The following is an 18,014-nucleotide window of genomic DNA, read 5'->3' on the forward strand; positions in this document are numbered from 1 at the left end:
AAGCAATCTGATTCATTACCTTTTATCCAACTCCCTAGACCACGTTTGTTTCTGTGTACGAATCAAACTTCCCTTTTTCCAGAGCATTGAAACACTTTCTGCATTATTACACAGTGATTTTATAGACCACTCAAAAGATCCCTGAATGCCTTTAACACACCTGTTTTTTTAAAAATAAAATTACAACTATTACCCTGCTTTTAAGTTCTTTAAGGCTTAAAATGTATCACTTAGGCTGTGACCCACACACAGATTTACTTTCACAACAAAATCTTAACAAAAATTCTCCTTGGGACTCAGTTTTTAATACAACTAGGTGTGAATCCTTCCTGGTCCATCCTAGAGCCAGAACTGCCAGCAGCAGAGCCACTGAACCCAATGTGTACGGGTATATACACGCTGGCTGCACACGTGGGTGTGTGATGCCCACACCATACCCCAACACACCGACAGGGCTGGTCCCACCATCCAGATCCGTGGTTATTCTTCCTTCTAGCAGTGACCATTACATTACTGCCGTGCACAGGAACTGAAATGTCATCCTACTGTCCAAATAAACAGGGTGGTTTTTTTGGATACTCCTCATCTTTCAATGCCAGCTGTGCCTTCTGAAGGGGGCTCACCCGTTTTCCTGATAGGAACTTTTCCAGTGCCTTTGAGATGCAAAAAGCCTTTCAGCTCCCTCAGGACCAGGGAATGTGAAGAAACCCCAACCCATTCTTTTAAAATATTCTTTAAACACACCCCACAAGTACAACCAGAGCACACACCTCAGTGCCACAGCATGGTACTTGTATGTTACTTTTTCATGCACTGCTTGTACCCCCAAAGCTTTCTCTGGCCTTTTACCTGCATCTACAGTATGTTATTGTCACCTGCTCAACCTCCTTTTCTTACATTATATTTTCCTTACCTCACCTGTCTCCACACTTCACAGGTGCTTTTCCAGACCCTTTTTAGACCTCTCAGTCTTTTGTCTAGGCTCATTTGCTGGTCTCTGCTTTGGTCCCTCTTGGAGGCAGCCTATCTCCAGCACGGCTGTGATTCCCAGACCTCGTGAGTCTGCACATAAAGAAGCATTTTTCTCCTTTATGGTGATCCCAGCCCAGCATACGGACGCGGCACAACCTGTAACTGCCTCCATGAGAGGCCAACACACGTGGAATCATAGGCCTAAGTTTCATTGCAAAAAGTATTCAGTGAAAAATCTCACCTGGAAGTCCCCATCTGAATGGACAGTATCACTCAGAACATGTTTAATAGATTTATTAAATTTAAAAGAACACAGGAGTCAATAGATTCTGTAGAAACCTGGTCACAACCAAGACAAGGTATTTCCTTCTCCATCAGCTGTCTGTGGACATTTTCCTGCTTATTCAGGAAGTGAAAAATAGGAAACCTCCTCCTCAGCTAGTGGAGTGACCTATACCCAGCTCTCACTAGGCTGAGAACCAAATCTCTTCAAGCCTTCAGATCACAAAAGCCTCAGCAGTTAATATTAATGTCCTTTTAAAAGCTTTAAGGCAAGTTTTTGCAAATGTGTAACTAAGAGTCTTTGATAGCTTATGAAAATGTTGTGCCTGAATACATCTGAGGCTTCTTTTCCTTTTCACCCTGGGCCTGTTCCTGCCCCGTGAGAAGCCACAGCACGCGAACAGTGGCCTCAGGTGGCCTCCCCACTGCAAACACCAGTCTGCAGGGGATGGACAAACACCCCTGTGGGAAAGTCTTTCACTCAGCCTGCCCCCAAATTCTCCCCCATGGAGGAATCGCCGACCGGTGCTCAAACTCCTGAGCACTTCAGTGCCCAGGGCACGACTGCGGCCAGCACAAGATCCTTTGGAAGATGCTTGAGCAAGTTCAGCCCCACACAGCTGGTGGTGGTGGGTCTTGTACCAAATGCCCTATCGTTGGGCATTGCCGTGTTCCTGGTGGCAGGAACCAATTGCCAAAGGGAGTCTGGAGGAGAGTTGCAGGTTGGTTGGAAGAATTCCTGGCAGAAGTACGTCCTGCCAGAGCTGCATCACTACACACAGACAGCTCTGCAGCAGCACTGTCACACAGAAACAGGGAGTAAATGCCACAGAGTTTGGATTAATTATTCAGCAGCTTCTGTGCGATGAAAGGCAAAGGCAAAACCGGCATAGAAGTAGAAAAGACCTCAGATGCAGTCCCTGCATGGGCTGGGAAGGGCAAAGGCTGTGGTCTTCCAACGTCCCGTAGCCTGTGCGTCACGTCCGGGAGATCCAGCCAGCGCTCTTCGGGGCTTTGCACGTGTGGATATCCACCACTTCCAGGCAGTCCTGGCAGCGCACAGCGCAGCACCAGTGGAATTTGCACTCGCATTTCGTCATCCTGCTGACACGGGAGGTGTCATAGCCTCTCCCGCAGCACATCACCTCACAGCTGTCCATGCCGCGGGAAGTTTGGTTACAGACCCGGCCAGCTGTCCCCAGGGACCCTACAAAGGAAACGCAGGGAAGGTCAGGGGGTGGGTTGCAGGGAAGGACAGCAAGCGTATGAAGATAGGAACAGGAGCCATGGTTCGCACTGTATTTGATCCTTCAACACCACTGGGATTCAATATCAAGACAGAGAAATGCCTAAAATGAGGGAAAATTGCTCTGTTTTTCCAGTTTATCCTGGAAACCAGCTTTGGAGATGAGAAGAAGTTAAACGGGCCAAATACTCCAAGGCTCTGCCCGATTCTGTTACTAATGTTCTTTGCTTCATCTTTCTGTAGCACTTCTTTCCTCTCCAGCAAGAAGATGCTCTCCCCAAGGCAGCTGTGCAGCCCCCTCCTGCCCCTGCATCCAGTCCCCCAGGGCTGTGTGAAATGGGGAACCCATAGGGAGCACCCACACCTGATGCTTGGGAGCTGGTGGGCTCGGCAGAGGAGCTCTGAGTGGACAGGAGGGGGCTGGGAAAGAGGAGGCCACTAAATTTGATGCCTGCAAGGGACACAATGGGCAGAGTAATCGTGCTGCCAGTGGTTAAAGTCTTCGCAGAAGCGAGCGCAGAAGCTCACCAACCCCTTGGCATCCCCACTGTGTCCACCTGCGGGCCCTGTGTGCACCAGTACTGGTGGCAGCTGAAGAGTGGCTGCTCCAGGCACCTCTCATCTCTGCAGGGTATTTATGAAGGGTTCTTCTCTTCCTCTCTACAGGTTATAAGAAACTAAATTGCAGCCTGCTGTGGGCAGAAGGAGGAGTAGGGATGCCTACTACACCTCTTTGTGGTTAAAATCCCTCTGGAGGGATTGAAATGCCTCTGCCCAACTCCACATGGCACAATATGGCTCTTTAAGGACTCTCTCAGCCTGAACAACCCCTGGAACACACAGGAGCTGTTGTGCATCAACCCTAAGCTGTTGTGCTTAGGGTTCACTTTATTTTTTTTTTTAATTATTATTATTATTATTATTATCCATCTAAAAACTTGGTGAATACTCATTGTTTCATCTGATTTTGTAGGTATTGCTACTATAAATCAGTTCTGGGTGTATCCATGAGAAGAACACTCTTCTGACATTTTCCCTGGACCCAATTACAGCTCCATTCTTCTGCTCTTGGCCAAAATAGGATTCCCTAAATATTGACTGCTGTCACTAAAGTAACAGGAAACCTTACACAGTCTCTTCACAGCTGTACAGTGACTGGGAGCAATTTCTCTTCCTAAAGAAAAAAGTACCTGCAGACATCAGTTGAAGTTTGCTAGGATAGCAAACTGCTGTGAATCAATGCAAATTAAGCTGTTATTAGCTGGCAGTTAGTAAAAATCTAAGCCACGTTGAAGTGCTTCACACTGTTCAAGTATTTGTTGCTGCTCCTCTCTCCTGCACTGTCCCCAGCACTGGGGAGACATCAGGTCTTTACAGGCCTGTACCCAAACACAGAGGCAGGGAGCAGTCTTGGGCATTGAGTCACGTCACCATCTCTGACTATGGGGTTTTTTCATGTGACTGATTTATCTTCTTAGCCACAGTCTTCAACTGCTGCCCAGCAGGAGTGTTTCAATCACCAGAAGTCACAGAATCACAGAGTCAGAGAACGTTAAGAGTTGGAAGGGACCTCGAAAGATCATCTAGTCCAATGCCCCTGCCAGAGCAGCATCACCTAGACTAAATTGCACAGGAACACACCCAGGTGGCTTCTGAATGTCTCCAGAGAAGGAGACTCCACAACCTCTCTGGGCAGCCTGTCCCAGTGCTCCATCACCCTCACAGTGGAAAAGTTTCTCCTTGTATTCACATGGAACTTCCTCTGCTCCAGCTTGCACCCGTTGCCCCTTGTGCTTTCGCTGCCATCACTGAGAAGAGCCTGGCTCCATCCTTCTGACTCTCACCCTTTACATATTCTGAGCCTTGCTGCTGCCTGCAGTGCTCCTCCTCATCACTTACAAGGCAGAAGTATGTTCCAACCTACAAAAAGCTTTCATGCAGCCTCTCTGGTCTTGGTTGGAGTGTCAGAATGGCCACGCTGACACACACCATTACACCTGCCAAGGCATCCACAGCTTTTAACACTGCCAACTTCACAGCCTGCACGTCAAACCCTTTCTTGTTGGACAGTTGTCCTCTTAAACGAACATATGGGAAGTAGAAAAATATTTTTTCCTGTTCCTAAAGCACTAAAATGAATTTCTTCCTCTATGGTGTGAGAATTCCCCTTCTATTTCTATGGATTAAAAATCTGGTCTCGAGCAATAACCTACAAGTATTTGACTTTCACCTAGAAAAACAAAGGTGGCAGTGAAATCTCCAACAACCACCACCACCTCGTTTCCCCACAAGCATTTGGGGGGGGGGGAGAAAGAAATATTAATGGAAAAGTAGCTGTGAAGCTACTGGTTTAAATTCAGAAGGGTTGACATGGGACCTATGTACTCCACCACAGCATGTGGATGGGCAGTGCACGCTGGAGACAGCCTGGTCCAGAGGGGTGGGATTTCCCAGGTCAGCACCAAAGAGATGGCAATGTGCTGATAAAAACAGCTTATCCAGGCTGGGTTCAGAGCAGACACGTCTCACTCTGACTTCCATAGCCACAGATAGCTGACATATGGTCTCAGCTCCCAGAGGGTCTTGTGGCAATTGCTCTACTCCCTCGCCAGACAGTGCTTGGAGGAGCACTGCCCCAGTGGAAGTCATCACAAGCTCCACCGTCAGCTTGTATAGGGCTGGGACTGCACCCCACATGTCTGCAATGTGAAAATTGGGAGATGTGGGCCAAGACATGCAGCTAACCTCGGGGAGAAGCTTTTGACATAGGACAAGATTGGTTTCCCTCCATGGGTCACATACCACAAGCACTTACCTCTCACCCAACACTGATGCTTTTGAGGCTTGGCTTTAGTTTCACATTTTTCTTTCACGCCATATTTGGCCTCATTCATCTCCAAAATGTAACAAATGGTTTCATGTGGGGCAGCAAGGGAAATAACGTGAAAATAATCCTGTGAAGGACCCGAAGCAGATCACCCTGGGCTTACAGTTTGTTACCCAACACACAGCTCCACAGGGCTGCCCATAGCACTGCACATGCATCTCTACAGTGCTTTCCACTGGGACATCAGGTGTGGAGAGTCCTCAGACACAGCCACAACACCCCATCTGCCTGTTGGGGACACAAGAGATGTCCCCCCACAATCCTGGTATGCAACCCACACCGTAAGTGCAGGCAGAGGTGATGACACTGGCTTGACAGCACCCAAAATGAGACTCTGTGAGTGTCATGAGACACCTATGGATGACTTACACAGGGCATGGGGATTTGCAGCAGGTCCCAAGGAACCACTGCAGCAGCCTGAGACCATCTGCCTCTTTGCCCCACCATCACCTTTACGCAGCTGAAGCCTCGTTGCTACCAGAACACTTGAAAACAGTCAACATGTGCTCACCAACACCACCTGCCACTCGCCTATCACCTCTACCTTGGTGTCCACACCTGGGGACACGACCTCTCTGCTCCATATGCCCTACATCAACACGCATAGCTGAGCTCAGCTTGCTCTACACACCTCGATGGTGGCCTCCTCACAGGAAGAGACTTCACTCAATAAGTGTTTTGGCTACTTCGTACCAATGAAGTTTGAATAAACCTGTTGTAAAATGTTGAGGGTGTTTTCAGATGGACAACACATGGCTTTAGCAGTCTCTACAACGAAGGGTCAGCCAGCAAGCTGGTGATGCCCACGCCACGGCTGCTCAAACATTCAATCCCAAAGATGCCTCTGCTTGTCCACTGATATGTTCGTGACTTCAGCATCTCTGTGAGCAGAGTGAAGTGAATCCTGAGCACTTCTGAAAAATCTTCCCATGGTTCTTTTATAGCAGGATTATTCATGAAACATTAATGCTAGACAGGAGGTGGTGGGGTTTTCACGTTCTCTGGCTATTGAGTTACTGTTAGTGATTTACACATATTATACCTCTCCCAAAAGCAATGACTCCTCTTTTCCTTCTAGGAAAAAACAAATTATATATATATATATAAAATACAATACTACATTTTTCACTTTGTAGGGGTGAAAAACATAGGTGTTTCCCTGGACAGACTGCCAGACCCAGTGGGGTGTATTCAGTCCCAGCAGGCTCTGGTGACTGCCTGCCACCAGAGAGAAGAGACAGCACTAAAAACTTTGGCAAAAGAAAATGAAGTACGTGGGGTTTTTGGACAGGCCACTGATGATCCAACCCCTGAGCACCTTTAATTTACTGGTTCATATGTGCTAGCACACCCAAGCCACAGAAGACACCAGCTTGGTCATTTTACAATTTATGAAGCCATCTCCCCATCGAGCTGTGACACCTCATAAGATTTGTTCTGGGAACCCTTCCTTCAGTCCCAGTACTAACCAATAGCAGGTACACTGGCTTGGTTTGGTTTTTATTCCTGAAGCATGTAATGGCTTGGATTCCCCAGAGAATGGAAGGCAGAACGTATTCAAGGACATACTCAAGCACCACAGTATTACATTTAGCTGATGCTGAGATGCTCCCCACCTATTTCCAAATTCAACCTTCCATAATCTCATTTCACATCCAGTCGTTTCACAGGCTGACACTCTGGAGCACTCAACAGGGCACAGCAAAGGTAATAAAGGAAAGAAAAACCCACTCTGCTCGGACACCAGGGTGACCTCTCTCAAAGCCAGATCAGTTCTTGTTCATCTGATCCTTCCTCTGCTCCGTGAGAGCAGCAGGGCACCCTGTTAAAGGTTTCCCGTGGCCTGCCAAAAATGTGCTCTTCCAAACAGCCACATACTCTGGGCAGCAAAGAAGTGCCACTGCCTCACCCACAGCCTTACCCTGAGCAGAGCCAAAGCACAGGCCAGACTCTGCCAGCTCTGTCTGGGCAGGCCTGGAGGCGTCAGGCCAGCTCCAAGTGCTCCTGTGAAAAATGCCTGCTCTCCTCCGTGGTAACAAGGCTGACAGTAGAGATTGGGTTTAGCACAGAGAGATTACCAAACAGCTCTTTGGCACAGAAGTGGGTGGTGTTCAGGCTCTCTTTCTGGGGGAAAGAAGTCCTGGGTTTTGCCATGAGTGAGGTGGCTTCAAGCGATAATGGGTTTCGAACAAACCCCAGTCTGCAAAGTCCACCTCTGCTCAGCGCCACAATACGCCCGTTAATTTGTTTAGATTAAAGCACCACACTTCACAGTGTTGGTCACTATTCAAAGGACAATATGTGCTTGTGCAGGCCAGAACCATCACCTGCAAGTGCCATAAATAACATTTAAAACGGCCTTGACTGCTCAACAGACTGGAAACACCGTACAATGGAAGCACACCGAACGAGCTTCTGGGGTCACTGGAGTCAAGAGCACGCAACCAGGTTTTCACATATTGTTCTTATTTAAGTACAGTTGTTTTGCAACGCTTGTTCCAAGTAAATTTGGATTGTAAATATGCAGCAGTGCCAATAAAAGGGTTGAGCTGCGTTGCTAGCCAGATACTTACGGATATGTCATACCGGGTGCAATCTGGTACGTTATACAACCTATTAATTAGTTCCACAGCATCTTTCATGCATTAGTAAGTCTGGCTCTCTTTTCCAGACTCCTGGTTTTCTAGCTGCTAGCTTTTAATTGCCACATCAGGAAATACTGTACACGGGTCAAGAACCATTAGCAGGATTCCTGGTGCTTGGAGTCCTGTAATGCTGTTAAGTTTGAGTCTATTGAAATTCAGCCTTAACAACAGCCCTGAAACTTTACCCCTTCATTTACCTCTGTCCTTCCATCCACCTGCACATCCTCCAGCTGCCTCACACCATGCTACCAACAGCTGCATTGACTGGTGTGAGCATGGTTGGCACCTAGCAGCTGTACCTCCTCCATGATGGATGAGGAGAGGTGTGTCTACAACTAGGGGGTCCACAGTCCACAGTCAGCTGCAGGGAATGTGCAGATAGAAGGAGAACACCAGTCTCTGGGAGCCTGCAGCACTAGTGTAACAACACTGAAGAGAAGCAACACAACTGGAGATGGCTTCATAAGGACACCATGGGACTCAGGGATGCTGTAGTTACACCTGGCGGCTCTGGAGTGAGCAAGTGCGTAGGTGGCTGTGCATGGTACAGATATGCCTCCAGATCATAACACAAACTTGTCCTAAAAGCAGCTGTTGCCTTACAGCATCTCCAGGGCTCAATGGCATCTGGAAGAAACTGCTGAATTGTATTAGAACAACTGACTGCCGCACATCTAGGGACATCGAGGAGCTATTGTTCTTGTGCAGACCTGTCCTTCCCAAACATCTTCCTGCCTGTTTCCTGCTGGTTACATGCATGGATGAGATATACATACACACACACAATGATAATGATAATTTTTGGCCTTCAAAGGACAAACGTCTGAAATAAAACCATTCACGTGTAACGACAGAGGCTTACCTACATCCCTGTCCCTGATACAGTAGTCTGGAGAGCTTTCAAAGTAGACCAGGTCATTCTTAGTTGGCTTCTTAAATCTCTTATTAGCCACAGTGAAACCCGTGCCATCTTGATTCATGACCACCTGAATCGCTCCGTTGTATTTCTTCCACAGGTAATCTCCCGTTTTCCTGAAGTCTGCCATGGCCAGCCAACAGGTCCTTAGGGTGCACGAGCCACTCACACCGTGGCATTTGCACTCCTGTTTCAGAAAGCGCTTGACGGCCTGTTTAGAAACGCGGTGGAACAACACACACAGGTGAAACAAAGCGCAGTTCAGCTCCCCAGCCCTTTCCCGTTCCTCCTGGAATGCCAGGCTCGCGGTGGGTCTGCAAACCACGGTCTGTAGTGACACCCACTGGTAGCATCAAGTCATTCCCCACATGGTTGGCCTGCTTTGGTTGCTTGACTCAACCGTACACACAAACCCTCTCCTGCCAGTCATCCCTAGGACTGAGATGGTCCCTAAGGCTAGGACACAGAGTGGGCAGTAGGAAACCACCTGGGAGACGGACTCAGCCCCTTGGTAGGCGAAGGCCCCCCCTTTCCTCATTGTCCTGGCCAAAGTGTCACCATGCTGACCCTCTCTTCATCGAGCTGCCTTTTGCCCTGAATAGTGTTTCAAATGTTGCCTAGAAATCCCTAGGCATTCCGTGTTTAAATGCTGTTGCAGGGTCTGTGCAAAGCGTCGTACCTGGGCTGGGTATCTGGTCTGTGCAAAACTTTAAAAGGAAGTGTTTTTAAAGCACTTGTAAACATTTCAACCAACATTTTAGAATAAGGCCTTTGTTAGCTTGCACTGGAGAGGCTGTCTTCACCATTAATTGAACGCCTGGATAACACTAAGGACATTTCTGATTCACCTCAGATGTTTAAACTATCTGTATGATGTTGGAAAACACAGGTGGGTTCCTACACAATAAAGAACCCATTCCCAGTTCTCAAGATGTGGGTACTTGGTCTGTAAAGATTAGACCTTGATGCTTCATGACATAAGAACATTTTAGAGTCTGTACAAGAGGAACAGCATCATGGGACCAAAGTCAGGCTGAGGAGAGCTCCATCAGTGGGGTGGCATTTTTCAGTCAAGCACTTAGAAATAAAGTGAGAATGAATGTGTTATAAACCCAAAACACTTCTAATTTCTTTCTTTCTTCTTCCCTTCCCTCTTGAAAACAACTTGACTGCATCAAGGAAGACACCAACATTACCACAGTCCTGTTTTGTTGTCAGCAGCACTCTTGGAATACTGGGGTTCTGCTCAGAAGGGGATTTAGGCAAGATACTTGGTTTTAATTATCTGAGTAGGAAGAAGTTAAACTACTTCCATATTTAAAACAACTTGCTGGACTGAACCATGAAATACCAGTGTCATACAGGGACACAGGACTTTTGTATTGGGTTTGTTGGTGATGTTCCTATACTGATACACAGCATATTATTTTTTTATGATTCCTATGGGATTATTATAAGTATTTATTCAATATATTTATAAATTAGCAAAATCTCGATAGTCTAGTTTTAAAAGGAACTTGGCATATATACATTCATTTTAACTATTGGGTATGAGATACCCAACTGTTTCAGAAAGTACTTCTCAGCTGGGACCTAATAGCCTCACCTGCCTGTGTAACATATGAATTACACCTGCTGGCAATAGACAGATGGAGGAAAGATGCCCAAGGAGAAATACCTATCAGGAAAATCATCTACTTGCAGTAGAGTTCATTAAAATTGGATCTTTGCTTCTAATAAAGGCTCGTTAATATAGAACAACTTTACAGTTTGTAAAGGGAAATTTTTACCACACAAAGATTAGAACCTGAACCATTTCCTTCCTCCCCATTGTACATGAAGGAAAACCAAAGGCCATTCATTTTAGAAGTTCGTGATCCAGCTCTATAAACTATTTTTCTCTGCTGTTTTGGATGGTTTTGGGGGCCACAAATTGTTAACAAGTTTTGAATCGGCCCATTCCAGTTCCATGTGTCTATCTACCACCACAAAGTGTGGGTGCACATTTGCACCAGCAGTGGGCAATCTGTCTGGCAGCTACTCCTTCTACTCACCAACGAATTAAAAGTGGAGACCCTCCTTGTTGACATCCAGGACTGGTGTTCTCATACAATGTTTAGAGAAGAGGTTTGTCTTAATCAGATGGTGCCCCGAGGCCAATGCCCTTTGGAAGTACCTGTACTTGGGGTTTATTTTCTTAAAAGCAAAGTAGTTGTATTTTATGTCTGCTCGTTTTGTGTTGAGGTTTACCATATACAGAATGGACAGTATGGACAGTATGGTGGGGGACAATCTCCAATGCCCTTTTGAACTTGCTCTTTAATAGTCAAACCTGTTCTTCAGTGTGGTCTTCAGCCTCCCCTAGGAACTTTTATTCTTTATCAACCAGAACTAAAACTCCTCCTTATGTAAGGCTTAGGCTCAGAACAAATCCTCCGTCCAAACGGATCCTGCAACGACTTGGGCCCATGCTCAGCTTTCTGCACAAGGAACCACTGAAGTGACTCAGCCAGGGCCGCTGTCAAGCAGTTGCACTTGGTCTAGTTGGAGACCTCTACCCCTCTGAACCTCCAAGGGAGACAGGAACAGCATCTCAGTCTCCTGCTCATCCCATACTGGTTCCTAACTGCTGAGACCCATCAGCAAAGGCCAACCACTACGTGTCCCAGACCTGTGAGAGCTCACCGAGAGCATCTCCAGGTGCCTGAGGGACAGACAGAATCACAGAATCACAAGGTTGGAAAAGACCTTTAAGATCATTGAGTACAACCGTTCCCATCCTGTGCTAAACCATATCTCCAAGTACCTCATCTACCCTTTTTTTGAACACATCCAGGGATGGTGACTCAACCCCCTCCCTGGGCAGCCTGTTCCAGGTCCTGACAACTCTTTCAGTGACGAATTTTTTCCTAACATCTAATCAGAACCTGCCCTGGCACAGCTTTGTGCCATTTCCCCTTGTCCTATCTCCTGTCACCTGGCTGAAGAAACCATCGCCCACCTCTCTACAACCTCCCTTCAGGTAGTTGTAGGTGGTGATAAGGTCTCCCCTCAGCCTCCTCTTCTCCAGGCTAAACACCCCCAGCTCCCTCAGCTGCTCCTCATAGGATTTGCCCTCCTGTCTGTGTGACACCCACCTTCCTTCCAGCTCTGTTGTTGTGCAGGTTCATCAGCGCCCTCGCATCTTTCCCCTTCCGCTCCTTGGCATCCACGAAGGCTCTGGCGAACCTCACGCCGTAGTCGATGTTGTCGCTGCAGCCGCCCCAGTCGAAATGGCCCTTGCTGTCCTTGGCAGAGCCTTTCTTCTTGGGATCGCAGGAGCAGGATTTCATCTCCCCTTGGCTGCACGCCCTGGTGATGGCAAAAACAACTCCAGCAGAGGAGATGGCGTGTACAAAAGCAGACTCCCGGCTACCTGGAACAAAAAACAAGCCACTTTGAAACCCGTTTGGGGTAGTTCGAGGGGCTCTCCTAACTCCAGCCAGCCTGGACTCTTTATTTTGCTGAGCAAAAGATAAAACTGGGCTGAAATCACATGAATGCACGTTCCCTAGAGCCAGAATTAGTCATGGCTTAAACTTGGACCCCTCCCTGGTAAAAAGTCATCAATATAGTGTTGGAGTTGGAAAACATTAAACATTTGCTAGTGATATTGATTAATCTGCTTTCACAGATCGGGGGGCTTCGCACAGATATGCAGACAGGGCAGCTGGTATTTCTCTCATGTTTCACCGATTCAGAAAAATATATGAAGTGCTATTTCAGAGATAGGCTTAAGGAATTATTAAATAGGAGCACTGGAACAACACAGCAATTGCAAAATGCTGCAAATAGCTCCGGAGCCTTGCTTTCCCTCTTCTGAAGCACTTGGGATAGGCTTTCCTGCTTAAAAGGCGGTGGGGAGAAATCCTGGGTGTTATTTTTCTGAAAAAAATCAATTAAATTTCAGTTTTCTGCCTAGAACTGAGCCTGGTACCCTGTAATCCACACAAACAAGTTCCATTAAATCAATGGCACCGCTTGTGTCATGCTTGAGGAGGGATTTGGCCGGGCAGCTGTGACTTCCACCACGCCAGCTGCTCGGGCAGTTTTCCCTACTCTTCGCAATGATACTTTATTATACCAAAGATTACCCACAGTTTCTAGCCCATGCCTTCTCTGAAGCTGTCAGGTATGTGTTTTGGTACAGGAGCTGGTTATTTAACTCACAATACAGAGCTGAAAGGCATTGGCACAACACTATTTATGATAATGGGATTTTGAAATATTTTAGACGGTTTTTTAAAGTGGAAAGAGTAAGTAGGGTTTTCCTGTGCGGTGTCTAAGGCAACTAGCAGTGAGAAAGACCTGTTTGGAGAACTTGTGAACCTTAAGTAATGTTAGTGGGGTAAAAAAAAAAGGCCTCTAAAGAGAGAAAGATATCTGTGGTTTTATTGTATGGGCAGCACTACAGCCTACGACTTGGTATTTCTAAATTCCCTCTCAAAACGACAGTGAGAACTTCACTCTTGGGAAAAAAAATTCAGTTTTACTTTTTTTTTTTAAATGCAATAGCCTCATCAGCATGAGGCCATGTCCTGCCAGGCGTGTTTTCCTGAACCTCGGACAAACCCCACCGAAAACTCCAGCTGATGGGTGACGTTACTGGTTACTCACAAGTAATTGCTCAGGGAACATGAAGCTGGTTCCGGGAACCGTTTACCAGCAGCAGAGCCTGGAAACAAATGATGCTCCACGGATTAAATCCTACTGCTCGGGTCAGCGTGCCCACTGTCTCCTGTCCTTCTCTTCTACCCGGCCCTGGGTAACTTTCCTCCTCCTCTCCAAGCGGGTGCCACGCTGCTCACAGCCTGGAGAGGCTCCCAGACAGTGCTGGGGACATCCCAGGGACACGAGTGCCAGGGTAGGGCCACAGAGTGTGCCACAGCTCTGTGCCCAGGTGTGGCTTCTGGTGAAAAGACCTGCAGCTTAGAAGAACCTCAGCACGTCTATCCCTCAGGTAGGGACATCCCAGCTCATTAACAGATCTCAGCCCTTTCTTTCCATCAAGAGGACTACATAATCCCTCTGAAGACTCCTGAGATGCCTTACTCCAACATTTAGATGGCCACAACTCCTTGCTTAACCATCATCCCTCAGGGTGGGAAGCCACACCTCAGCTGCTCAGAGTGTGCACAGCCCCAGCTCACCCATATCAGATGTGTCCCTGCTGATCTCCCTGCTGGACCCTGACCCAGGGGACTAGCTGTTGCACTCCTGAGCAGGGGGCTGAGGGCCTGGAGGGCAGCGCTGTCATCCCCCCCCCCACAGGCACAGACCCCACACCTCACCCCACACCTTGCAGGCCATGCAGCCCTGGTGGGACAGAACCCGGGCACTGCACTTCCCCAGGAAAATGCTCCAGTGGGACCCAACCTGTCACTGCAGTTGTCACCTGCCACCCCAACGCACTGGGATCCTGTTTGGACATGGGCTGCCCCTTTCAGCCCCCCCTCCCCAGATCACTGGTCTCCCTGGGCAGGGTGGGCTGTGCTGGAAAACCCTCTGCCCAACAGCTGCATTCGGGCACCTCGGTTTCTCTGTAGCCCACAGTTTAGGGGTCCATCACACAATATAAAACAGAGTAGCTGGGAAACACTAATGCTAATACTCACACTCCCTAAAACACCCTTTTCTGAACCTTTGCCCTACGCCTTAGTGCATCGACACAGTGTTTTTAAGCGAAGCAGCCCTCCTCCTTGTCTTGTGTGCTCTTCTGCTGTCTGGGAGGCTCTGGGTAACTCTGCGTTTCCCCCTCCCCTCCTCCTGAAACGTAAAACGAAGCCCCACCGTTGCGAGGGGAGGGGAAGGGGAAGGGGAAGGGGAAGGGGAAGGGGAAGGGGAAGGGGAAGGGGAAGGGGAAGGGGAAGGGGAAGGGGAAGGGGAAGGGAAGAGAGGGGGCCCGCCGGTCTCTCGGCCTTACAGTGCCAGCCCGAGCCCTTGACAACCCCTCCTACCCTTAACTCGGACCTTCCCAAACCCCTTGTAACACTTAGCCCGAAGGCACGGGGGGCTGCGCGGAGGTTGCGCGCCCCGCTGCTTGCCCCGCCCACCCCACCCCCCCCGCGGGAAGGCACCTCCCACGCCGCTCCGCGCCCCGCGGGACTCACTGCGCAGCAGGACGCGGCCGAGGAGGCGCTGCCCCCGCTCCAGGGCGTTGCAGTCCCAGCGGTGCCGGCGGAACTGGTGCTGGCACTCGGCCGTCCAGGCGGCCACGCCGCGGCCGATGGAGAGCATCGCCTCGGGGTGCCGCCGGCACAGCTGCCGCTGCCGGCTCACCAGGCCCGGCACGTTGTCGCACATCACCCGCGAAGAGCCCACGGCCCCCATGTACCTGCGGGAGGGAAGGGGTAGGGCAGCGTGGGGGGCTTGCGGCGACCCCTCCTCCCACCCCCCGGACACCGGCTCCGGGGGAACCGGGATGGGATGCGGGGGGGGTTGTCCTCAGCACCCCGTCTGCGGGCAGGAGCCTTACTCTGGTGGGTCCAGAGCTGCCTCTGGCTTTTTAGTGGAAACCCTTTAAAATCAGTCTCCGATGCTATGGTTTTTAATAAGGCGAAGCATTTAGGGGAACCCCGAACCCCGCTATTGCAGCTCCGTGCAGGACTTAAAAAAAACACCCCAGATAACCCAACAAAAAAGCTTGACAAAAATTAAATTACATCATAGCCAGATGGTCTCTATTAGTCCTGAAACGTTTCGAAAGGTACCTTTTATAAAGCCCAAACTGCTATAGGTGTCTTTTGAAGGGATCAAACGGAAGAAAATGTCCTTTTCTTGTATTTTCATTATTTTATAGGATCGTAAAATCGTTAAAACCGTGATTTTAAAAAAAATAATAAAATACTTAAGCGGCGGTTAAAAGACACCATGAGAAAAAGCCACCGCAATAAATAACTTTTATTTATTGCGGACACAGATAGTCACGTTATTGCAATAGGCTCAGTCTGATAAATCAGCCTTTGATCCCGCGTCAGCCCGTGTCGGAGTTAAATGTGTTCCCCAGGTTTATAAGGAGCGGTTTAACTCCTCTTCCACTCCCAAGACTTTCCAGCCTGGGCTTGGTTGGGGTCCCCAGTTTGAGGGGCAGGGTTCTGTTCCCATCCTAACCCGTCAACGCGGCCCCGCGTTTTGCGACTCGCTCGGGCACCCCGCAACGAGATCCAATATCATTTTAAAAGGGGGGGGGTTGGGGGGGGTTGGGGGTGTCCTGTGCTGCCCGCAGGGCTTCCGACTCTTCGCACTTGCGGTTTGCCGTTCAGCGAGGAGAAACTTTGGAAGGAGGGGATGGGGAGGGAGGGGATGGGGTGGGGGGATTAATAATAATAATAACAACAATAATAATTCCTGCTGTAGCCAATTCCCAGAGCCGCCGGGGCGCGGAGGGAGGGCTGGCTGCCAGGCTTCATCCGCGCACCTCGGGCGTGTTCCCTGCAAGCTGCCCCCCTCCCTCCCGCCCTCTCCCTCCGGCGGCCCCCGAAACGCCGGGGCAGCGGCCGGGTCTGGCAGCGCCGGCCGGGAGGTGCCCCGCTGTCCCCCCCCCGGGCCGGGCCGGGTCCCCCCACGCCCCTCAGCCCTGCCGAAAACCCCGCTCAGCCCTCGCAGCTGCTCCGCGTTTATGCGAAGGAGGAGACCGGGGAGCAGGGACGGGGTGTGGAAGGAGATGCCGAGCCCGTCTAATCCCGCTTGTTTTAAGGCCGGGCTTTCTGGACCGGAGCAGCTGGCAGCAGCGAGCTCCGCTTGTACGAGCCTGCGAGGGAGAGGCATCCCCCCCCCTCCTCCTAATTTACAATTAATCCGACCCCACCTTCCCCAAGAGCAAATAAAAATTCCTGGAATTGCACAACTTACCACCATGAGGAGGTGACTGGTGGGGTCGCCCAGAACAAGACCAGGGGAAGAGACCACCAGATCCCAGAGAGAAAGTTCATGTTAGAAACGCTTCGGTCCACATCAGGTCAGTTGCGGGGGGCAGAAGAAATCCCATGGAGCAAACAGTGACCGGCAGGAGCAAACGCACCTTGAGGGCTTCTGTCTTCCGTGGGTCAAGCGCCTCCGCATCCCCACGCGCGGCCGGAGGGCTTATTGATCCCCTCCCGGGGTACGAGGGATGCCGGTCGGTGCATCGCTCCGCATTCCTCTCGATTCGCCCCGCACCAAATCCTTCAGGACAAGGAACTCAGCCCCGCTCCCATCTTTGCCCTGATCCAGCTCTTCTTCCCCGCAGTCACAGCAAAACTGCGGGGCTGGTGTGGGCTGCTCGCAGACTGGGTGGGTTCTGCTTTGGGTTGTGTGGTTGGTTTTTTTTTTTTTTCCCTTCCTCTGAAACTCTGATGGATGAAATGATGTCAAGAGACACTGGGGGAAGAGGAGGAGGTAACACCTCTGATTAGGCAAGGAATCCCGAGGAGCCAGTTGCTTTCCAATAACCCTGCAAGCAGACGGTTCGAACGCGCCAGCTGACTACGCGATGCGCCGCGGAGCCTCCAGCGCCGGCCACCCCGGCTATTAAAGACCGGCAGCACTTGGCACCTCTCAGGGTTCGACACGGCACCGCTTTACCGCTCCGTAAGCGCCCCCGGCAACACACCGAGCGCACAGCGAACCCGCGACTTGGCGTCGAGCGGAGGAGAGCAAGGGCAGCCCGGCGTGGGGCGCGGCTCCGCCGTGCCCCCTCCCCTCGCCCCCCGGCTCTGCGGCCTCTCCGCCGGCACCAGCGCCGGGGCGGCTCCGTGCCGGCTCTCCCTGCCCGCCCGCGCCCCGCCGGGACCCCGCGGATGACGGGTGCCAGGGTGGGGCGGGGACACAGGACGGGGACACAGGACGGACGAGCTACGCGTCCCGTAAAGCCCGGGGCGGTGGGAGACCCGGTCCCCGTGTCGAGCAGCGAGCCCTGACCAGGGGAGCCGGCCGGGTGCGACGGGCCGGTGGACGATGCCCCCGTGGCTGCGGAGACGGCCGGGGGCGGCCGTGGGGAGCGTCCCGCCACCCCCCTCCCGCGGGGCCGGTTCCTTCCCCCGAGCGCGC

General features: G+C 50.4%; 1 protein-coding gene across 1 annotated transcript; it reads right to left on the minus strand.

Moving 5' to 3' along the window:
- Nucleotides 1-2,231: 2,231 nt before the first annotated feature.
- WNT2 (Wnt family member 2) lies at nt 2,232-16,918 on the minus strand (the record flags this gene model as incomplete). The annotated part of the gene is made up of 5 exons (XM_084277387.1): nt 2,232-2,461; nt 8,895-9,159; nt 12,086-12,363; nt 15,098-15,321; nt 16,839-16,918. 5 exons carry the CDS (start codon nt 16,916-16,918, stop codon nt 2,232-2,234), a joined length of 1,077 nt encoding a protein of 358 aa, XP_084133513.1.
- Nucleotides 16,919-18,014: the final 1,096 nt, after the last annotated feature.

This window comes from Gallinula chloropus (genome assembly GCF_964237585.1).
Source record: "Gallinula chloropus genome assembly, chromosome: 1".
Classification (NCBI taxonomy): Eukaryota; Metazoa; Chordata; class Aves; order Gruiformes; family Rallidae; genus Gallinula; species Gallinula chloropus.